This window comes from Sminthopsis crassicaudata, chromosome 2, assembly GCF_048593235.1.
Source record: "Sminthopsis crassicaudata isolate SCR6 chromosome 2, ASM4859323v1, whole genome shotgun sequence".
In the NCBI taxonomy this organism is placed as follows: Eukaryota; Metazoa; Chordata; class Mammalia; order Dasyuromorphia; family Dasyuridae; genus Sminthopsis; species Sminthopsis crassicaudata.
In genome coordinates, this window is record NC_133618.1 from 655942358 (window position 1) to 655967797 (window position 25440).

At 35.4% G+C, this 25440-nt stretch overlaps 1 protein-coding gene across 4 annotated transcripts in view; it reads right to left on the reverse strand.

Annotated features, from left to right (window-relative positions):
• Positions 1 to 25440, reverse strand: part of VCL (vinculin) — a 108758-nt gene that overhangs the window by 56694 nt on the left and 26624 nt on the right. For 2 of the 4 annotated variants that reach the window (XM_074296777.1, XM_074296778.1), the window contains exon 2: positions 8780 to 8850. In XM_074296777.1, coding sequence (XP_074152878.1) covers positions 8780 to 8850 — 71 coding nt within the window. Of the gene's footprint in view, positions 1 to 4421; positions 4493 to 8779; positions 8851 to 25440 lie in introns of all 4 variants that reach the window. The other 2 variants (XM_074296774.1, XM_074296776.1) reach the window with 1 other exon arrangement.

A 25440-nucleotide genomic window follows, 5' to 3' on the forward strand; every position in this document is an offset into this window, starting at 1 on the left:
TTAAAATGAAAAATAAGCCACAAAGTTTTTGGATATGGCCAATGTGTATTTTGTTTTACTAAACTATATTTATTATGAAAGTTTTCTCTTTCTTTCTTTCTTTTTTTCGCAGACAACTAGTAGAAAAAGATGATAAATTCTTATAAAAATTACAAGAGCTGATGACAGCTTTTGTCTGAATAAGGGCTTTGGCAGAATCTATTAATTACTGATCTGATGCAGTTGAACAAGCTAGAGCCATACTCTGGGGGAAAAAAAACCCAACAACTTTGCTAGTGAGCCCCAATGCAAACAATTTACTTAGACAGGTCTTAGTAAAGATCACAGTTTATAGAGGTCAGACCTGTGCCTTACAGTGATTATTTATTAGCAATTATGTGAAAGATGGAATAGAGAGGAAAGGGACTAAGAGTAGAAAAACCAATTGGGAGTGTCTTACAAAATATTAGAGGGAAGTTTATAAGAATTTGATCAATAGTGGCAGACACAAGGGAACTAAAGAGCAATATTATGGAAGAAGAATTGAAAAGACATGCAATTATTTGGATGTTGGGAGAAGGGGTGCCAAAGGCCAGGAAAAGAGTCAAGAAGACCGTCCATCAGAATGATAAGAGAATGGTAGTGCTCCTAAAAGAAGTAGAGAAGGCTGGAGGAAAGATGGGGATAGGGTACAAGAGAATGTGTTTTGTTTTTGATATGTTAAGCTTGGGATGACTATTAGGATATCAAGCAAAATAGCCCAATATGCAAAATATGTAGATAAGGAGAGAGATCAGGAAGATCTGGAAAGGTGAGGACTGAACCAATGAGATCTGATGGGATCATCAAAGAAGAGAATGAAGAAAAAAAAGCAGAAGAGAAACTAAGACAGAGTAACACTGAAGAAGAGATGATGATCCATTAAAGGAGACTAAAAAGAAGCAGAGTAGCCAGAAAAGAGGGCCAAGAAAGAGCCATCAGGGGAGGAAAAGGAAATGGCCAATGAACAAATTACAAAGTATTTATTAAGTGTTTACAATGTGCCAGACACAGTGTTAAGGACTGGGAATACAAAGAAAAGAAAAGTAGTTCCTGAGTTCAAGGAGCTTCCATTCTAATAGGGAGAGAAGTCAAGAAGGATGAAACCTTTGATTTAGCAATCAAGAGATCATTTCTAACCTTGAAGAGCATTGTTTTAGCTTATCATTTGCCTAATAAGTAAGAAAGTTGAAGTAATGCTACTTATCTCCATTTGCTCACCTCTCCTAACAACCCTCTGCAAACTGGTTTCTGACCCCATTCCAAATGACCAGTGATCTCTTAATTTCCAAATCCAATGGTCTCATCTTCCCAGCCCTCTATGCTCTACTGGGCAGCTGTTCATGTCGGCTCCTCCAGTCTGTCCCCTTATTATGGATGTATGTAAGGTCTCTGCCTTGGGCCATCTCTTTTCTCTCTCCACTCTCTCAGTGACTTCATCAGCTCTTCTAGATTGAATCATCATCTACTTGGAGATAAGACTCAGAGAAGTGAGCAGCAGTGCAAAGTGGAAGATGAAGAGATGGCCTCCAAGCCAGGAACATTTGGGTTCAAGTCTCATCTCTGACCTATAAATTTAGGTTAAATCACTGAAGTTCTCTAAGCAACTTTTTAGACCCTTCAGTTGTAGAGAAGATGTCTCCATGCACTGGTAGAATCTCCTCATCCAGGAATTCCATCTATACCAAGAAATTACAAGCCTAATCCCTATGTCCCTATTTATTTTGCATACAATTATTCAGTATATGTTTATATACATGTTGCCTTCCCAATAACAAGCTGGCTCCCTGAGTGTAGTGATTGATTTTTTTTTTTTTGGCTTCTGTATCCCCAATACCCAGCACAGTGCCTGGCACATAGAACTTAATAAATGTTTAATTGATTGATTGAAGTAGACACCAGATGATCATTTTTAGGAATATTATACAAGGGATTTGTTTCTATACAATTAGACTGGGTGACTGCTGAGGTCGCTTTAGACTCTCTACTTCATACAAATGAATGGGAACAAAATAATTTAAACTTTCAAAGCTTGGCACAGGGAGTTTCATTAAATATTGAATGATAATAATAAATAAAACATAATTACTTAATAAGTGCAATAGTTGGCAACCCTGTTGGTACCCTCGTAAGGACCATACATCACTTACACAATGGGCACATGATTATCACACTACTGACACTGCTTTAACAGATACCACTGTTCTGATAGCCATTATAATGAAAAAATGTAACTTATTTCATACCCTAACAATCAAATACTATATCCATCTTATACAAAAATCTGCAAACCTTGAATTCTAATTGATTAGCTATGTGAACACAGGACTATGAAGGTGCTATTAGATAACTGAAGTTCTTTTCAAGGAGTCCTCTCTTTGCCAAAGAGGTCTTCCAATAGGTTCCTTACTAAATACTACAGATCACATAATATCAGTTTCAGATTCTTCTTTCCCTAAAGTTAGAGAATAATAGTCATAGTTTGGGGTCTAATTTTAAGATACAAGTTTATCTTTCAGGGTTTCTTTGCATCCATCTCTCTCTCTCTCAACTAACAAATTGCTTTCCTCCCAAATTCCCCCTCCTAAAAACAAATAAATAAATAAATAAAAACAAAACCATTTCAACAATTAGCCAAAGAAAATCTCACAATAGCCATGTTCAAAAATTATGTCTCATTCTGCATCTTGAGTCCTTTACTTCTTTGTCAGGAGGTCAGTAGCATTCTTCATTATCAATACCTTCTTCAAGATCAGTCCCCTGGAATTATGGTTTCAGTGTCTTGCATATACATGGCTCATCATTGCGTTGATCAAAATTCTTAACTCTTACATTTGCTATTGCAATTGCACAAATTGTTCCTCGGTTCTGGTCACTTCACTCTGCATCAGTTCATACATGACTTCCCAAGTCTCTGAAACAATCCCTTCTATTATTTCTCTGGCATACATATATACACATTTGACAGCTTCAAAGGGATGCTTCCATGTCTAGTCTTTGAGATCATTACCATTTTCCTAGAGGTATTTATTAGGTTGGAAGTAACACAGTAAGCTTTCAATGCCATCTGAAATTTTTAACTCAGTGAATGACACAATCAGAAACACATACATAAAGATTTTGCAGAGCATTTTTAGGGTACAAAACAATTTTAAAACTGCAAAAAGGCCTCCACTGACCCTGGACATGCAGTTTACTGAAGAGTTTCTTCATTTGTAATATTTTGGTCAGAAAATACAAGTCTCTTACACAAGTTTTTACCTTATAAATAAAAACATGTTCACCGTGAGGTAAGATAAAAAGACAGACTGATGCAAAATGAATGATATCTCCTTCATGAAGCTTTCTCTGATCTTCCACCTTGCTCCCTTCCAAGCCAAAAGTAAGCCATTCCCCCTACTTCCATATTTTATTACACTTCCAATTTCTCCTGTGGGAAAATCAAATTCTGCTTCGTATTGTGACTCTGCACATGTTATCTTTCCCACTAGTTTATAAACTCCTTGAGAATAGGAACCATCTTATTCATCTTCACATCCTCCTCCCAGGAGCCCCCCCCCCAGGACCAATCAATATTTGTTCAGCTAAATTAAATTGTACAATATATCAGACTCCAAGAGCCATTTTTAAAAACTATTAAGCTGTCAGTACAACACATTAGAAAAAAATAGAATCACAGAATTTTAGAACACAAAGAGTTAGCTTAAGAAAGACCAACTTAGGAACTTCATAGATAACATCAAAAGAATCCAGTAAAAACCAGAGATTTTTGTATCTTAGTTTCTGACACATGGAGAATGAAACTTTTTGCAAAGATGAAATAATCTGAGTATGATCTTGCAGAAGCACTCATTCAAGCAGATAAGAAATAAAATGGAATTCTAATTTATTACTAAAAAATTATATACTGTCTCCTCAGCCCATGGAAATTGGGACTAAAGCCCAGAGTGTAGAAGATAATACATACATTCTTGATTTTAAGTCCAGACTCCAATGGGACAATAGAAAATCTGAATGCTACAACTAGAATCAAGGGGTAAATTTAGCCAACATGAAGTTCTCGTGCAGTCCCCAAAGCTTCAGTCAGTTTTGCTAGCTATGTCTATAACAAAGTAGACTATTTGCAAAAGCATTTAGTGTAGGATTCATGTTCACTCATAATGCCAGGTGGGATTTTGGCAGAGTCGGATATGAAAAGCAAAACTCAGAGATAATCATGAATGGTAAAAATGTTAATGACGGAAATCAAACCTGAGAATCAAAAGGAGAAGTTTTGATTCCTATTTTTGACACAAAGCTGACTTCTTAGATCAATTGTTTTTACCTCCCAAGAATACCATAAGTAAAACTTCTGCTTAGTAAAAGTATTTATTTAGCACATAGTAGAATTTTGATTCACTCACTTAATAAATGCTGGTGGCATGTCTCTCTTTAAAATTTGATCCTCAGTTGTCTGAACAGTCTCCTTTCCAACCTAAAAGAGGAGAAGAAAGAATGATTATTAACTCTTTAGCTCTAGAATTCTAAATGCTCAGAAAATCTGACTATCACATAACATTCCATGTGCAATATAAAATTGTCTATCATCAAAATGTCTCAACTCAAACTTCTAAAAAATTGGTTAAAATTATTAAATCTCCTCATAAAAGCAATTCCCATATAAACTCAACATGGAAATGGGGGGAGAGGAGGGACTGACATAAAAGCAATGATATCTTCATTTCTTTGGTAACTATATGGAACATTTAAATCCAATAATCAAATATCATAATGTACCTCTAAATTAGCGAATCAATGATATTCAATAATGTTTCTTGATTAGTCACATTAATCAAATTTTCATATGGATAGTTAATTTTAAAATTATGCTGTTATTCCTTATAGCCAAGTACAACTATGAAACAACGTGAATTTTAAAGCCACTTATTGCATAAACAATAAATCTAGATAATAACAAAGTCAAACTATTAGAAGTCACAATAACCCAACTATGTCATATCTATTAAACATATGATATCTAGAAGTTCACTATTCAAGAATATAATTTTATATCCATGTAGGATTTGGATTCTACCTCTTATTATAAAGCACTGAACGATAATAATAAAATATTACAAAACACAAATATCTTAATAAATAATTGAGTTAAAACACATCTAATGTAAAGTACAAATAATTTTTTAAAATGCAGGCTTATGTTGTTTTTAATCCCTGAACCAAATATTCCTTAAATTTGCCATTTTAACTAAATGGCCTAATAAGGACTTTAAAGAGAAAAACAAAAGAAAGAAAAGAAAAAGAAAATTTCTAACTATGAAAGCAATCATTTTAAAAACATTTTAAATCATAATCAACAATTTGGGGCACCAGAAGTCGTGTGTAAGTTAATGAATCCAAATCGTTCTCTTCTAAGTTGACTACTCAGAAACAGATGGGGAAAACACATATATTCCACTGTGAAATATCCATTGCTTCTATATACAATAGAGCTTTTGTGTCACAATAAAAGCCTTTCAAGTCAACAGCTGGTTCTTCAGAGTTGCCCAGACCAAAAGATGACACAATATTTCCCAATGTATTGTTCACTCTATTTTCTTGAAATAAACCACTCAAGAAGCCAAGGGCATTGACTTCATACACAAGGTACACAGGACTAGACCAATCACTGCTTAGCCCTCTCTGCTCTACTGGGCAGCTGTTCATGTCGGCTCCTCCAGTCTGTCCCCTTATTATGGATGTATGTAAGGTCTCTGCCTTGGGCCATCTCTTTTCTCTCTCCACTCTCTCAGTGACTTCATCAGCTCTTCTAGATTGAATCATCATCTACTTGGAGATAAGACTCAGAGAAGCGAGCAGCAGTGCAAAGTGGAAGATGAAGAGCTGGCCTCCAAGCCAGGAACATTTGGGTTCAAGTCTCATCTCTGACCTATAAATTTAGGTTAAATCACTGAAGTTCTCTAAGCAACTTTTTAGACCCTTCAGTTGTAGAGAAGATGTCTCCATGCACTGGTAGAGTCTCCTCATCCAGGAATTCCATCTATACCAAGAAATTACAAGCCTAATCCCTATGTCCCTATTTATTTTGCATACAATTATTCAGTATATGTTTATATACATGTTGCCTTCCCAATAACAAGCTGGCTCCCTGAGTGTAGTGATTGATTTTTTTTTTTTGGCTTCTGTATCCCCAATACCCAGCACAGTGCCTGGCACATAGAACTTAATAAATGTTTAATTGATTGATTGAAGTAGACACCAGATGATCATTTTTAGGAATATTATACAAGGGATTTGTTTCTATACAATTAGACTGGGTGACTGCTGAGGTCGCTTCAGACTCTCTACTTCATACAAATGAATGGGAACAAAATAATTTAAACTTTCAAAGCTTGGCACAGGGAGTTTCATTAAATATTGAATGATAATAATAAATAAAACATAATTACTTAATAAGTGCAATAGTTGGCAACCCTGTTGGTACCCTCATAAGGAGCATACATCACTTACACAATGGGCACATGATTATCACACTACTGACACTGCTTTAACAGATACCACTGTTCTGATAGCCATTATAATGAAAAAATGTAACTTATTTCATACCCTAACAATCAAATACTATATCCATCTTATACAAAAATCTGCAAACCTTGAATTCTAATTGATTAGCTATGTGAACACAGGACTATGAAGGTGCTATTAGATAACTGAAGTTCTTTTCAAGGAGTCCTCTCTTTGCCAAAGAGGTCTTCCAATAGGTTCCTTACTAAATACTACAGATCACATAATATCAGTTTCAGATTCTTCTTTCCCTAAAGTTAGAGAATAATAGTCATAGTTTGGGGTCTAATTTTAAGATACAAGTTTATCTTTCAGGGTTTCTTTGCATCCATCTCTCTCTCTCTCAACTAACAAATTGCTTTCCTCCCAAATTCCCCCTCCTAAAAACAAACAAATAAATAAATAAAACCAAAACCATTTCAACAATTAGCCAAAGAAAATCTCACAATAGCCATGTTCAAAAATTATGTCTCATTCTGCATCTTGAGTCCTTTACTTCTTTGTCAGGAGGTCAGTAGCATTCTTCATTATCAATACCTTCTTCAAGATCAGTCCCCTGGAATTATGGTTTCAGTGTCTTGCATATACATGGCTCATCATTGCGTTGATCAAAATTCTTAACTCTTACATTTGCTATTGCAATTGCACAAATTGTTCCTCGGTTCTGTTCACTTCACTCTGCATCAGTTCATACATGACTTCCCAAGTCTCTGAAACAATCCCTTCTATTATTTCTCTGGCATACATATATACACATTTGACAGCCTCAAAGGGATGCTTCCATGTCTAGTCTTTGAGATCATTACCATTTTCCTAGAGGTATTTATTAGGTTGGAAGTAACACAGTAAGCTTTCAATGCCATCTGAAATTTTTAACTCAGTGAATGACACAATCAGAAACACATACATAAAGATTTTGCAGAGCATTTTTAGGGTACAAAACAATTTTAAAACTGCAAAAAGGCCTCCACTGACCCTGGACATGCAGTTTACTGAAGAGTTTCTTCATTTGTAATATTTTGGTCAGAAAATACAAGTCTCTTACACAAGTTTTTACCTTATAAATAAAAACATGTTCACCGTGAGGTAAGATAAAAAGACAGACTGATGCAAAATGAATGATATCTCCTTCATGAAGCTTTCTCTGATCTTCCACCTTGCTCCCTTCCAAGCCAAAAGTAAGCCATTCCCCCTACTTCCATATTTCATTATACTTCCAATTTCTCCTGTGGGAAAATCAAATTCTGCTTCGTATTGTGACTCTGCACATGTTATCTTTCCCACTAGTTTATAAACTCCTTGAGAATAGGAACCATCTTATTCATCTTCACATCCTCCTCCCAGGAGCCCCCCCCCCCAGGACCAATCAATATTTGTTCAGCTAAATTAAATTGTACAATATATCAGACTCCAAGAGCCATTTTTAAAAACTATTAAGCTGTCAGTACAACACATTAGAAAAAAATAGAATCACAGAATTTTAGAACACAAAGAGTTAGCTTAAGAAAGACCAACTTAGGAACTTCATAGATAACGTCAAAAGAATCCAGTAAAAACCAGAGATTTTTGTATCTTAGTTTCTGACACATGGAGAATGAAACTTTTTGCAAAGATGAAATAATCTGAGTATGATCTTGCAGAAGCACTCATTCAAGCAGATAAGAAATAAAATGGAATTCTAATTTATTACTAAAAAATTATATACTGTCTCCTCAGCCCATGGAAATTGGGACTAAAGCCCAGAGTGTAGAAGATAATACATACATTCTTGATTTTAAGTCCAGACTCCAATGGGACAATAGAAAATCTGAATGCTACAACTAGAATCAAGGGGTAAATTTAGCCAACATGAAGTTCTCGTGCAATCCCCAAAGCTTCAGTCAGTTTTGCTAGCTATGTCTATAACAAAGTAGACTATTTGCAAAAGCATTTAGTGTAGGATTCATGTTCACTCATGATGCCAGGTGGGATTTTGGCAGAGTCGGATATGAAAAGCAAAACTCAGAGATAATCATGAATGGTAAAAATGTTAATGATGGAAATCAAACCTGAGAATCAAAAGGAGAAGTTTTGATTCCTATTTTTGACACAAAGCTGACTTCTTAGATCAATTGTTTTTACCTCCCAAGAATACCATAAGTAAAACTTCTGCTTAGTAAAAGTATTTATTTAGCACATAGTAGAATTTTGATTCACTCACTTAATAAATGCTGGTGGCATGTCTCTCTTTAAAATTTGATCCTCAGTTGTCTGAACAGTCTCCTTTCCAACCTAAAAGAGGAGAAGAAAGAATGATTATTAACTCTTTAGCTCTAGAATTCTAAATGCTCAGAAAATCTGACTATCACATAACATTCCATGTGCAATATAAAATTGTCTATCATCAAAATGTCTCAACTCAAACTTCTACAAAATTGGTTAAAATTGTTAAATCTCCTCATAAAAGCAATTCCCATATAAACTCAACATGGAAATGGGGGGAGAGGAGGGACTGACATAAAAGCAATGATATCTTCATTTCTTTGGTAACTATATGGAACATTTAAATCCAATAATCAAATATCATAATGTACCTCTAAATTAGTGAATCAATGATATTCAATAATGTTTCTTGATTAGTCACATTAATCAAATTTTCATATGGATAGTTAATTTTAAAATTATGCTGTTATTCCTTATAGCCAAGTACAACTATGAAACAACGTGAATTTTAAAGCCACTAATTGCATAAACAATAAATCTAGATAATAACAAAGTCAAACTATTAGAAGTCACAATAACCCAACTATGTCATATCTATTAAACATATGATATCTAGAAGTTCACTATTCAAGAATATAATTTTATATCCATGTAGGATTTGGATTCTACCTCTTATTATAAAGCACTGAATGATAATAATAAAATATTACAAAACACAAATATCTTAATAAATAATTGAGTTAAAACACATCTAATGTAAAGTACAAATAATTTTTTTTAAATGCAGGCTTATGTTGTTTTTAATCCCTGAACCAAATATTCCTTAAATTTGCCATTTTAACTAAATGGCCTAATAAGGACTTTAAAGAGAAAAACAAAAGAAAGAAAAGAAAAAGAAAATTTCTAACTATGAAAGCAATCATTTTAAAAACATTTTAAATCATAATCAACAATTTGGGGCACCAGAAGTCGTGTGTAAGTTAATGAATCCAAATCGTTCTCTTCTAAGTTGACTACTCAGAAACAGATGGGGAAAACACATATATTCCACTGTGAAATATCCATTGCTTCTATATACAATAGAGCTTTTGTGTCACAATAAAAGCCTTTCAAGTCAACAGCTGGTTCTTCAGAGTTGCCCAGACCAAAAGATGACACAATATTTCCCAATGTATTGTTCACTCTATTTTCTTGAAATAAACCACTCAAGAAGCCAAGGGCATTGACTTCATACACAAGGTACTCAGGACTAGACCAATCACTGATTAACCATAAGCAGAGTAGACCAAGAAAGACCTGTATATATGTAAATAATCCTTTACATAAAAGAATACATATATACATATCTCACAAATTCCTCTCAAAATAGTCACTCAAATATTTGTTAACCTATTTAAAAAAGTGATAAACCTCAAATATAAGAAAAATTAAAATTTTAACAAGTTATAAAAGAACTGACAAGCAAAATGGTCCAGTGGGCAGGGGACAGGCTGGGAAGTCAAGAAGACTTGAGATCATATTGTGTCTCTGAATCACTGGACACCCAATCAATTCTCTAAAATTGAATGTTATAGACAAGCTGCGCATTCAATGTGAGCTTCCAGGTTAGGAGTTCCCTATAGTAATGAACTCACAGGTATGGATTTAAAAAGAAGAAGAAGAAGAAGAAGGAGGAGGAGGAGGAGGAGGAGGAGGAGGAGGAGGAGGAGGAGGAGGAGGAGGAGGAGGAGGAGGAGGAGGAGGAGGAGGAGGAGGAGGAGGAGGAGGAGGAGGAGAAGGAGGAGGAGGAGGAGGAGGAGGAGGAGGAGGAGGAGGAGGAGGAGGAGAAGGAGGAGGAGGAGGAGGAGGAGGAGGAGGAGGAGGAGGAGGAGGAGAAGAAGAAAAGAAAAGAACTAACATTGAAATAAATTCTTTTGCAAGTTTTCCAAAGGGCTACTGGCCCAACATAGGGAACAAATGCATGATTTGATGGATCCATTATTACAATGGAATGGGTGTTCCCTCTACTAGTGCACATCTCCATTTTTCCATGCTCTCTCATCCTATGTGATTCTTACTCATGTTTTCTCATAAATCCTCCATGGAGGAGCTAGCTGCCCATCTTATTCTTCCAATACCACTTATCCATGTACCCCTTGGGTTATCCAATATGCTCCCTCTCATTCTCACTGACCAACCTGCCTTCTTTTCAGGTCTGATTTTCAGTATTCAACAGTATGATTTCTCACACAGATTATTGTTGATATATATTTCAGCCTACTCAAGCCCAGGTGTCTTCCCATTATCCTTTACATATCTGTAATTTTTAATTCCTGAGTATTGTAGTATATAATTTTCCCTCATGGAGTTGTTATAAGAAAAATCCTTTAAAAATTTTAAGGCACTATACAAATGTGAATTATTATTATGATCCTTTTAATTTATTATTTATCTGTCTTTGGGAATGGGGTATAGTAGGAAAGAAGAATAAATACTTACATTTTGAAATTATTTTACTTAAAGTCTTGTTTAGAAGGCTATTTAAAAAACAAGTTAAGTGCTAAACACTAAATTTGACATAAATATTGCAGAATCCATTAATACCTAATACTTCTAAGAATGTCTATGATAAAAAAGAGCACTCTGTCTATTCTTAATGGATTTGGTCTACTGGTACATTAAATATAACGAATGAAGCTATCAAATGCCACATTTTAAGTGGGAACATTTTGAAGAGGAGAATGTTTTACTAGGACAGGAGTTTGGTACAAGCAAAGGAAGAAAAATAAATTCTGTGAGTCCTGAATCTGCATTCCAAAAATCTTAAAATGAATATTGGTAAATCATAATATAGTGTGTCTAGTTTAAACAACACAATATTGTTTTAGGTAAACCAAGTTTCTGTTTCATTTCTTCTATACCTAAATGATTCTATTCTTCCCCCTAAAATCAATCAATCTCTCTCCTTCCTTCCCTCCCATTTCCAAAGCAGCTTATAAATTCTCTATTTAGCTCTCAAATGAAAATTGAGCCTATCAAATGGAGTTACTCAGAAAGGGGGCAGCTAGGTGGCAGCTAGGTGGCGCAGTAGATAGAGCACCAGCCCTGAATTCAGGAGGACCCAAGTTCAAATCTGGTCTCAGACACTTAACACTTCCTAGCTGTGTGACCCTGGTCAAGACACTTAACCCCAGCCTCAGGGGGAAAAAAAAAAAAAAAAAAAAAAAAAAAAAGAATAGAGTTACTCAGAAAACCAGGAAGGTAGGCATGAAGACCAACAAGTTTATGCTCCCAGTTTCAACAAGGACAAATCTAAAAAAATTATAAGTTAGTATATTGGCAACTCATTCCACTTGTGACAATTTAGACTATTAGGAAATTATTCTTGATTTCTAACTGGCATTGCCCCTCTCAATATGGTTTAAATTCTTTTTCTTAATAATCAGTCTAAAGTAGAAATGTAAAAAAGTGATGTCTGTGCAAATGCCCTTGGGATTCTCATTCCTTTAACTTTTCTTCTTTTTTTTTTTTTTTTTTTTTTTTTTTTTAAATTTTGGTCTAGAGGTCTACACCTGTGATTTCATTGGTTCAGGAAACCTTTCAGATTAACAACTCTGGTTCCACAAAATCACAAAGTGATGCCCGAACAGATAAGCTTGCCCAGGCTGGAATGTGTTAAGAGGTAAGACAAGAACCCAGGTCTTTCTGCTCCAATTCCAGCTCTTTATCCACTATCCCACGACCATCTTGCGACATTTCCTGACATACTTTTTAATCTATTCAACTTTGTCATATTTTTTCATGTTTTTTTTTCTTTAGTTATTTTTATTTCAACTTTTCAATTAACAGTCAGTCAGTCAATCTTGAGTATAACAGTCAGTCAGTCAACCTTGAGTAAGTGCCTCCTCCATCCTAAGTACTCTGCCAAGCACTTGGGTTACAAAAAGAGGCAAAAAAACAGTCCTACTTTCATAGGGTTGACAATCTAATAGGAAATAAAAAACATTTATCTTCTCTTCTTCTTTCTCTTGCCAGCCTCAATATAAAAGAAAAACAAAAACTTTGAGAATAACCCTAATAGGTGACTTGTACAGAAGGCAAAGCCTACTAATCATAGGCCTCATCCCTCAAAATCTCAGTAATACTTCAGTAATAATACACAAGGTGTCTACTTGCATTGGGATCTCTAGCCCATTTGGGAACCATCTTTGGCCATGAGTTTTTGTCATTGGCTTCATTCTTATAGTTTTCATCCTATGAATGTCTAGACATCTCTACCACCATTGCTTCTATACCATATGAGGCTTTAGCTTCTCACACTTTTTTCTCACCCTCCTTTGTTTCTAGCCATATGACAATGGCCATGGCTTTTCTAATCACAGCCTCTAACTCAAAAGATCCCAGTCATCCTCCAAAAAAAAAAAAAAAAAACCCAACCCTGTGAATCTCCCCAATCCAGTCACCCAAAAATGTCACCTGTGAGTAGAAAATTTATAGCATTTGTTCACTTTGATTGTTTTGGTAAAGAACAAAACAAACAAAACAGTAAAAGCTTATTACACTTTCCTAGAGTTACTTATTCTCTCAACGTTTACTTATTTTGGTTCTATTAGTATTATTCTATGCCACTAACATGTATTATTTGCTATAAAACTATAAATTCAAAACAGATACTATTTCTATAGTACCCTTCTTTTCCAAACAGAAAAGGTTAGATGGCAAACAACTAAATGAAATGCATTCTGAGTATTCTGTTATAATCCTGATAACTAAATTAACAAGCATAGGACATCGTAGTTGACAAGTGGGAAAAATATTTTATTAGGTAAGTATCATAAGGGATAGGAGGAAACATGATTTGTAATATGAAATACAGGTCTATGTTGAAATAGGTCTGCAGTAATTCTCATAAATATTATCACAGTGCAGGCCTCCAGATCAAGTCCTTGAGTTGCTTAAATTAAACTTTATTATATACTATTCCTAAGAGTATTTAATCTTCACTATATCCTTCCTCCATTCATTAATTTAACAAGTAAATAATTAGGAATATCTAAAAATGGCTTCTCTGATTTGTTAATTTCCTTATCTGAAAAATGAAGCTACACCAAGTGATTGAAAAAGTCCCTTCCAGGGATATGAATCTATGATCCAAAAGTCCCACTTAGAAGATTGAATAACCTAAAGAGCTTTCGATTGAAATGTTAATTCCATATTCAGTTATAACTTACTTCCTGTATATTTTCTCTGTATCCTGTCATTATGTAAATCAACTACAAATTGGACATTTAATTCTTTAACTTTAAAATAGAGATAAAAAGCATTTTCATTCCCATGAGCAGCAGAGCCTAGGAGCTAAGAAGGAAATGGGCCCATGATAAAAAAGGAAAATAAGCTACATTTATAATAACACAAGTTCTGATCAAGGGAAGCAATAGAGACTTATCCTAATAAGTAAAAAGAAATCTTTTATGAAGGATTCAATCAATTGTAATGCAAATGTGCATTTAAATTTTGCTCTAGTGACAGGAGAAATCTGGCATTACTGGTTCTGCACACTTCCAAATCAAAGATATAGTGTTGTGGTTTCTTCCTCTTCTCCAAAGAACTGCCTTCATGATACCTGAAATCTAAAAAAGTGATTAATGTAGGAAACAAAGATGTCTATAGCTTGCAGAGTTCCTTTCGGTACTAGTAAAGAAATGTTTAAAATGGCCAGAAAGTACCAAATGATTAAGAGGTTTGGAGGCATCTTGGCAAGAGCCCATGTTTCTCTGGCTTGGCTGAGTAGTTCATTTAAATATTTTTTCTTCAAGATGTGACTTTAGGTCAAAATCCAGTGTGAAAGGCCTTTTGTCTTCCATGGCTGTTATCACTTCTCCCAATACAATCCTTACTTCTAACTACTGAATTTGATGCAGTAATAAAAGAGTGACTTGATTTCTTTCCAATAAACAGAGTCTGGCAATATTTAAGCCTCTGCCCAGAGTTAAAAAAAAAAAAAAAAAAAAAAAAAAAAAAGCTAATGTAGATGTCTTCCTAAGTCAGAGAATATAGAAAACAATAACACAAAATGTGGAAGCAGCAGCTCAAATTACCGACCTGCACAATGACGATTATCACCAGAGAAGTACACAAACAAAATGACCTAGGATGAGCAAAAACGATACAGTAAGTAAGATGAGGAGGCAAGAGGAGATGCCCAGAGTTTTTGAGCTCTTCTATTGGGAGCCTTCTTGACATAATCAGATGACAGAACTGGAGTCTACCCACAAGTCTTCAAACTCCTTTGGTTATTCTGGCACTATCAACCAAGCACAATCACTATCAAGCTACAAGGCCATCAGAGTCTGGCTACAGGAGCAGCAGTGATATGACAGATTGATTTTCCCCACCTCTATTTTCCCTGGGCCGTCTTTGCTCCCAGAGCATATATTTACAAGGCAGCTGGCCAGATTTAGGTGTGAAAAATGTGACCATGGAAAGTGCAAAGCTAACTAAGTGGCCTACAAAAGACTGAACCAACCATGGCCTCATTAATTCCCTGCTATAGTCTCTCATTACATAAACTAACAGTAAATAGCATGGATTAAATTTAAGCTAATGATTCCCAAGTCTTCTAGAAATAATCTTGACTTATCAGAATTCAATACAAGAAGCCTTTTATCTTCTGTGGCTGACAGTATTTCTAATACAATCCTCTCCTCTATTTTTTTCAGATTTGATTTAATAAGGAAGAGTGATTTAGTTTTTTTTCCCAACAAAGATCTGTATTCCAGTTCTGACTCCATATCTCATTATCTATCTCTAAGGGCCTTATTTTCCTCATTTATAAAATTAGAAAATTGGGTGATAGAATTTCTAACGTAATTTCAACCTAACAATCTATGATTCTAAACTTGAAGTATTGCCTTTCATTCTCACAATGCAACAGGGTGCTGAGCCCATACATTTATCATCTACCATCATCTTCAAGCTCTTCAAAAGTATCAGTTTGTGATTATGGTCAACAGAATGTAAAAACCAACCAGATCCTTATAACACCATGAAAGTCCAGAGGCCTCTGCTCCTCTGGGTCAGTATCACATAACATCCTAAGTTTACTGAGGAGCTGCAGACTGGGGCAGGAAGAAGAGAATGGAATTGCTTATCAGGAACCCAAGTCCCCTCTACACCCAAGGATGCACACTCCTTTGTCAGAAAGGATCATCACCCATAGCGACATGGAGATGGCTACCCCCTCTCTGGCTCCTTGCTGGATAAGTCCCCTTAAGTGCGGGACCTGTGGCAGAGATGAGGGACCAGGAGAGTTAGAAGGAGAGATTTATCAGATTCTAAGAACTGTGGGAATGGCTTTGCTCCCTCTTTTGGACACTCTACTATGAACTTCCAGTGAGAGGGAAAGAACAGACTTCTCTTGAGCACATATGGTGATGATAGCTCATAGCTCAAGTCCAGGTGAACAGGAAGAGGTGCCTGCCTAGAGAAGGCCAAGTTCCGGCCACCTGCTTCTCCTTTTCTGGACCCTTCTCCAAACAGAGGTCAGCAACAAGCAGCCCTGAAAAAATGGACCTTTCCAGGCCTGACAGCTACTTTGTTAGATGAAGGGTTCCTGAATAAGGTGCCAGCTTCCCAGGGCAGGGGGCGAATAAAGAGAGGGGGGTAAATCTCCACAACAACACTCTTCTCATAAGAACTTAAGCAATGCCCTAGTTGCCAGCCCTTGTGACTTGCTTGGCAGATGAAACCTGGTGGATGCAAAATCTCTACTCAGTCATCCCACAAACTTGTCCTTTTCCAATAGGAGCATAAGGGCCAGGAGTTATTTCGGTGTTTTGTGTAATCTGTAGTTATTTCTGTGTACCCTGAATTTGATATGATTTCTATGGAGAGGAAATAAAACAGCTAACTTAAATCTGTTCTTTGGAGAAGACTACAGACAAGAGGCATACCTATACTTGAGAGATTTTCTCTGCATTTCCTAGGGCCATCAGCAGAGCCAGATCCCTTGGACAGTGGGAGCCAAGAGGATTCATAGCTATTAAAGAAACTTGAGAATCATCTAGCTCAGCTTCCTTCTTTGACAGAAGGTCAGAGAACTTTTGCTTTTAAAGCCTTCAGGGAGGGGAAGGGGAACAAAAGAAAGGAATAAGCATTTATGGAGCACCTACTATATGCTAGTGCACTGTGCTAAGTGCTTTACAAATATTATCTCATCTGATCCTCAGAACCTGGCAAGATAGATGCTCTTACCATGCCCATTTTACAGTTGAAGAAACTAAAATAAACTGGAATTAAATGGTCTGCCCTGGGCCACACAGCTAGGAAATGAATGACGTCATATCTGAACTTGGATCCTCATGGTTCTAGCCCATGGCACTATCCACTGGGCATCCCAGCTAGGAGTATTGAATGCCTGTTAAGGCCACCAGTGTTAAGTGGTTTTTCCCCCACACTAACCATAAATCTGTTTTTACAACTCTTGCCTATAGCAGATCAATGGGACAACTCTTCAACTGAAGGCAGCCAGAACACGTTCTTTCCTGCCACACTCTTTAAATCTTCTTTTCTCCAACCTAAACATCTCCAGTTTCGTCATGCAGTTTTCATGTGGCCCAAAGGGAAGACCCTTCACCATGCACTCTTTGTTCTTCTTCCTAAAAGGTGATTTCCAGAACTGAGCAAAGATGGGTAAGATAATATTTGAAAAGCATCCCAGACCTCACCAGGATCATGAGATACTTTCCCACAGGACCAAAGAATCATAATTATGGAGTGAGAAAGACCCTGAAGAGTCACTAATTAGGTTCTGAAGAGTCACCCTAGAGCTGTGGGATGGGCACAATCAGCCCATAGGCATTCATTCACTTTTCCAGCTGCCCTTCAATCTTGTTGTTCACTATAACCCCAGCAGCTGGTGCTGCTGCCTAAACAAACCTACACTGTCTTGACTTTATGGAATTGATTAAATTCTACAAATTAAACTAAAAGGTGAGTAAGACACTGTGTTAAACCTCCATTAAACTTCATCTCAGATTTACCTCAATAAGCACTTATGATGCCCAACATTGTGCTAGGCCCTCGAAATATATAGATGGAAATAGTCCCCAATCTCAAGGCAAACTTATTAATTTAGCCTTCAAGATTTTTTAAATTCTGCCAAATTAGAGTGATAACTTTCCTCCTCATCTTCAAATCATCTGTAAACTAGATAAACATGTCATCTTTACTGTTACATAACTCAATTAATAAAAATGGTAAACAGCAGAGGGCCACAGATAACTCTGTGCTAAAGACTACTTTCCAGACTGACTTCAAATCATTAACGTTTCTTCCTTGAGTCTGGCCCATGAACCAATTCCAAATCTGCCCAATTAGACTGTCTTCTAGCCCACATCTCTTCACTTTTCTAGAAGAATCCAATGACTTTGTCAAATGCTTTGCTAAGATCTAATTAAATGTTACTTGTAGCAGTGATGTCTAACTCGAACAGAAAACAGAGCCACTGAACACACGAACACACACACACACACACACACACAGAGGAATTCATCACATACTAATATTACCTATATTCAATTGTATTTTTATTTATTTTGTAAATATTTCCCAACTTCATTTTAATCTGATTGGTATGTATTCTTCTTGGGGGCCACAATTTGTCCCATAGCTGACCTATAGCATTGCCCTGATGGAAAAGGTAATTACAAAAGCAAACCAGGGGAGTCTGGCAGGCTTGTCTGTGATACTATGCTAATTGTTTGTAATGAGCACTTTTTCTAGATGTCACTAACCCAAGCCACTAGATTTTTTTTTGTTGTTAAGAATCAATGTCATTGTATTTGCAAAAATGTTTGTGGCAGCCCTTTCCATAGTGGCTAGAAACTGGAAACTGAATGGATGCCCATCAATTGGAGAATGGTTGGGTAAATTATGGTATATGAATGTTATGGAATATTATTGTTCTGTAAGAAATGACCAACAGGAGGAATACAGAGAGGCTTGGAGAGACTTACATCAACTGATGCTGAGTGAAATGAGCAGAACCAGGAGATCAGTATATACTTCAACAACAATACTGTATGATGATCAATTCTGATGGACATGGCTGTCTTCAACAATGAGATGAACCAAATCAGTTCCAATTAATCTGTAATGAACAGAACCAGCTACACCCAGTGAAAGAACACTGGGAAATGAGTGTGGACCACAACATAGCATTTACACTCTTTCTGTTACTGTTTGCTTGCTTTTTGTTTTTCTTCCCAGGTTATTTTTACCTTCTTTCTAAATCCGATTTTTCTTATGCAACAAGATAACTGTATAAGTATGTATACATATATTGTATTTAACATATAATTTAACATAATTAACAGCTAGGGGAGGGGGTGAAGGGAAGGAGGGGAAAAGTTGGTCAGTGTTGAAAAATTACCCATGTATATGTTTTGTCAATTAAAAAAAAAAATATATATATATATATATATATATATATATATATATATATATATATATATATACATATAGGAATTAATGTCATGTTGATTGCCCTATGATTTATAGACTCTAGTTTCATGGTACAATGAAAAGGAAGCCAGAGGATCTGGGTTCAAATTCTGCTTCTTTTCCTTGCTACTGGTGTGCCTTTGGGCAAGCCACTTCACCTCTTGGGCCTCAGTTTCTTTAAAAAATGAAGGGGCTGAATTAGAAGGCTTTTATGTCTAACTTTAAACCTATAATCCCCCTTTTTAAAGAAATCAGGACATTTTGCAATTCTGAGAATCTCCCCTGTTCTTTACCATCTTTCAGAGCTCACTGACAGTAGCTCAGTCATCATATCTACTATATCCAAAGATGTGGTTCATTTAAGTTAGGTCCTTTGAACTCACTGAAGAAAAGACAAGCGAGTCTTTTACAAACCTCCTTATTTATCTAGGGTACAAACTCCCTAGACCACTAGGTAGCACAGGGGACAGAGCATAGGACCTAAAGTCAGGAAATCTCATCTTCCTGAAGTCAAATTTGGTCTTAGACACTAGCTGTGTGATCTTGGACAAGTCACATAACCCTGTTTACCTCAATTTCCTCAACTGTCAAATGAGCAGGAAAAAGAAATGACAAATCAGTCCAATATCTTTGGCCAAGAAAACTCCCATCTGGGGTAACAAACAGTGAAATGTGACTAAAACAACTGAACAATGAAGCCCAAAGGTTGAGCAGGCTGCCTTTTCTCCATCATCAAGTACAGCATCATCTCCTGGTTCCACGTTGGCACTGTTTATAGCTGAAGAATCAAGTGCCAAAATTTATGAAATTCACATGAGGAAAATGTCTTCAGAAGCATTCCAAAATCAAGGGCAAGGCTCTGAGCTTCTGGCAGGAACTTGTCACAAGTGCCTAACTAAATATTAAAACAAGTTCCCTCTGCCAATTGCTTGGAAGTTGAAATAAATTGTGTTTAGACATCTTACAAATAAGTTGATGAACTGTTACAAAACAGCCCATCTTACAGAAATTTTTGAAATTGCACTTTAATAGGAGTCTTACAGTGAAGAACCAGCTTTCATTAAGGATGTGAATTCAGCCTGAAACCTAGTAAGGAAGTTAACACTGGTGTTTTTAAACCTGTGGAAGATACATATGAAACTGATATGTTATAGTTGAACCATTATTAGAATTAAATGATATTCTCTGAAACCTCAAAGCTAAAATACAAATATGAAACGAGAATATAATGAGAAGAATGAAAAATGGAGAATTTACATCTACATTTAGAGAAGTATATAGATTTTAGGTGATTCTGAAGGCAAAATCTGATTTGATACTAAATAAGGTTCAATATGATTTGAATTGGGAAAGCAGATCAACTTCAGAAAGAGAGAATGATCTACTTTAGGATAAAGTGGATGTCATGAATCATTAAAATAACATAAACTATCTCATTAAACCCTATACCTCTACATCATCCAATGATGATAAGTTATTTTAGTTGAACACATGACATTTACATTTTTTTTAGTAACATCCTATAAAAGGTCTTAATTAATCTGTTCAACTTAAGTGTTCCTCAAATATTATCCTAGGAAACAAGATTTTCATCAATGTCAGGATAACAAAGTTTTATGTGGAATAATTCATATGGTCTCTATCTAACCCCTTTTTTAAAAATCCACATTGCATGCAGTGATTCAAGTCAATTACAATAGACTTGGAATGGAAAATTCCATCCACATCCAGAGAGAGAACTATGGAGATTGAAACATAACATTTTTACTTTTTTTGGTCTGCCTTTTGTTCTTTCTTGTGTATTTTCCCCTTTTGGCTTGATTTTTCTTGCACAACATAACAAATATAGAAATATGTTTAAAAGAATTGCACAAGGACCAGGAGATCATTACATACTTCAACAACAATACTATATGATGATCAATTCTGATGGGCGAGCCCCTCTCCAACAATGAGATGAACCAAATCAGTTCCAATAGAGCAGTAATGAACTGAACCAGCTACACCCAGCAAAAGAACTCTGGGAGTTGACTATGAACTACTACATAGAATTACCAATCCCTCTATTTTTGTCAGCCTGCATTTTGGATTTCCTTCACAGGCTAATTGTACACTTTTTCAAAGTCCGATTCCTTTTGTACAGCAAAATAACCATATGGATATGTATACATATATTGTATTTAACATATACTTTAACATATTTAACATGTATTGGTCAACCTGCCATCTGGGGGAGGGAGTGGGGGGAAGGAGGGAAAAAATTGGAACAAAAGGTTTTGCAATTGTCAATGCTAAAAAATTACCCATGCATATATCTTGTAAATAAAAAGCTTAAAAAAAAAAAAGAATTGCACACATTTAACCTCTATTAGGTTGCTTGCTGTTCAGGGGAAGGGGGATAAAGGAGGGAGAAAAATCTGGAACACAAAGTCTTATAAAAATGAATGTTGAAAACTATCTTTAGATGTTTTTGAAAAAGTAAACTACTATTGAAATTGTTTAAATTAAAAAACAAAATGTTAAAAAAAAGGTTTACATTGTATAAGTAACTGTCCCTCTAACAATATGAAATTTTACTCTGCTCAAGAAGCAAATGCTAATATTGTAGTAGAGCTTTTATAAAAGGATTACTATTGGTTGTTTTGTAACAACCTTTCAATTTAGAGTTTTACATTTAAAGGAATACAGATGGGATATGTTATCCTATATTAATGTTGCTATACCAAAAAACAACCTAAGGCAACTGAAATGGGTGTTATTTTCCTGAATTCAAATAAACGATAACTTAAAAACTTACTGATTCTGTGAAGAGAACACAAGGTCTTCAAAAACAAGAAATGTCTCATTTGTGGTTTTATACCCCCAGCACCCAATACATAATAACGATCAATAAATGTTTGCTGATTGACTGTTGATGAAGATGAACCTTGAGTGGAAAATCTTAGGACAGGATTGAGAGAGTTACAAATGGTTCATTAGTGTAATGTGCAACTTAAGTTCTGAAATGATTATAATAAAGCTAAATGAAAGTGTGTAAAGTGTTCTATAAACCATCCAGCGCTATTTAAATACTGGCTATTAAGCAGGTCAAATATCCCTTTAAAGAAAACATTGCCTTTAATGATAAGCTAAAGGACAAAGGCCAACTTCTTGATAAACATGTTTTACAGTCAAACCCTTTTATTACTCTCAAATAGCTGATTCATTAAAGATTTTCTTTTCCAATTCATCAATATCTACTTCTTATTGGAGAAGAAATGGAATAAAGTATACTAGCTTAGATAAAGGAATTTCCTTTTTAATAAAACTATTGAAATGCAAAAATAAAATAGATAAGTAGCAAAGGAAGGACTCAGATCTTCTGACATCAACTACAATGCTCTATTATAGCAAGCTCAGCAAAAAATGGCTATTGTAATGTGAGTTGAAATGGAGTTCTGAAGTCTCTTATCCATAAGTCCTCTGGACAATCAATTAACCTGATACAAGAAAGCAGAACATATGTCCGTTTCAACTACAAGTACGATAGAGAAAAAAATTAACTGCCTGAGGAGATCAAATTCCTATTTAATTTAACTCATGTTACTAATTTTAGAAACACCTTAATTGCTAATTAGAGGCTATTCAGTGCCACTCTGACAATATGGTAAATACTCTTGGCTCCAGGCTTTAGCAAGTCCTGGTCCATTGAGTAGGTCCATGCCAATAAAAATACATAACTATAGTATTAGTTTCCTGATTCACAACAGCCTGTCATGAAATTAGGTCCTGTTATATTACATCAACATGTCAATGGCTGCAGGCCACCATTTTCTCCTTATACTCCCATACCTACTCTCCCCCAAAAAATGCTTTTGGAAATACTTTAAATGTTTACATGTTTCCCACTGTATAAAAATAATTAATCACAGATTTAGAGATTTAGGATGACCCTTCACAGACTGTTCCTCAGAAAATTAAGATTTCTAGTAAACTAATGCTAAGCCAAAAATATGGCTTTTAATTGTCCTGTTTAGAAAGGAGAGGAAGATGAGAACAATTTTTAAGATTTTTATTGTTTCCTTTTTAACTACTGCATGCACAAATATATTGTGTCTACAACTAGACTGAAAGCAGGCCCACTTCTAAACCTGATGGAAAGTGAAATCAGAGAACAGCTGCGACATTTATAGCCTAAATCAGCAGAGAGATACAAATAAAGAGCAAGCCCAGCCAAAGCAGCTTGTGTGTCTGAGTCCGACACTGACTAAACAGTATCACTGCTTTATAGTAAAATAGCCTGAGTATAAAACTCAGCCTTAGCCTAAAAGGAGAAGAAACAGTGGGGGGAGGGGGAAGAAGAGTTTCCTCTTCTATTTCACTTGTTATCAAAAATATCAAGGTTCAAAGGCTGAAGGAAGGATGGATAGACACTACCAACTACAGCTCAATGTATTAGGGAAGACCAACAAACGATCAATCCTCAGCTGGGCCAAAGGAAAAACACTATTAGCCAAAACCCACAATCCATTAAGCCTTTAGTAAGCGAAAAATTGTGAAAAGGCTAATACCAACAAAACACTTATTCACCAGGCTAAATTCCTTTTTTATCTTTACTCCAGGTGGCTAATTATCTCAAGAGAGGCTATATAACTGGTTCACATATGGAAAAACTTTCCTAAGATTGGAACTCAGATGAAGGATACAACAATGGAGAAGCCTTGGAGACTCATAAAGAATATAAAATTTCATTGTCAGTGGCTGCTTCATGAGTTTCAAGTTCAAACCCATTCCTTAATACATGCCTTTCTATGAACCCCTTTCAATAAGAAGAATATCTAGGGTTTTTGTTGGATTTTTAAAAATCACATAATTAAGCAATTTTCTTTATTAGAAAATACAAGTATATTCTCTCCTTAGGAGTTGGGTCTTTTTCAGGGTATTGAGCAAATGTAAAGAAATCCAATGATGCACATCAAATTGAACAGAAAAACAGAATATAACATAGAAAAAACTGGGGAAATGGAATTCAATTTCTCTGACAAATTGTGGTATATGAATGTAATGTAATATTCCTGTGGTGTGAGAAATGATGTGTGTGATGAATACAAAGAAGCAAAGAGCTCTATGAACTGATGCAGAGATAAGTGAAAGAGCAAAAAAAAAAACAAAAAAAAAAAAACAATATACACAGTAACTACAATAAGGTAAAAATAGAGAATGAAGGGCCAAAACAAACAAACAAACAAACAAAAGTAAATGTAACAAGATTATAAAGATCTAGCAGAATTCAAATGAAAAGGTACGAAAGACACTCCCCTAGCCAACCCATTAGTGGAGTTGGGGAGTCCACAGGTGCTACATCTTGCAATGTTTTTAGACCTTTTCAATGTACTGATCAGCTGTGCTGAATTTTTTTCCACTCTCAAAATATATTATCTGACATAGGGAGAAGGATACTTAGGATAACTATGATGATTCTAAGAAACAAGACAATATGAACAAAAACTTGTTTTAAAAAATTTTTAAAGGGATGATTATACTTATTAGAATAATATACATTCCTCAAAGGACAAGAAAAATCTATAGGAAAAAAATAAACACTTAATAACCACATAAAAAGCTGTTCAAATTCTCTAATAGTCAGAAAAATGCAAAAACAACCTCAAAATATCACTTTCATAGACAAAAATAGAAATGAAAGATAAACTCTATGTTTGGCAGGGGCTATAGAAAAATGGGCCATGTTATTTTTGGTGGAGGTTGCAGATTGGTGCAAATATTTTTAAGAACAATATGCTAATATATGACAATATTATTATAATAAGAGTTATAAAAGTGAATTTTCTCTGACCCAGATATTTTATTATTAAGACTATATCTGAAAAATATCACAAAGGGAAAAAAAGAATTTATGTATACAAAACCAGATGCAATCATGTAAGCTTTAAAACTAGACCCAAAGAAAGAGGAGAAAGGAATGGAAATCTATCTAAAAGAAGCCCAGAGCATCCTTATGCCCCCTACTTCTGCTACATGTTAGCTATCTTCCATGACTTTCCAGTCTTCTTCTATGAGGCAATGTGACATCAATCACCAGTTAGCTGTGCTCTGCTTACTCGCAACAAATAAAAGAGCAATGAGCATGTTTTACTTATGAGCAATTTGCTTCTCCAAGAGGAGAAAAAACAGCATTCA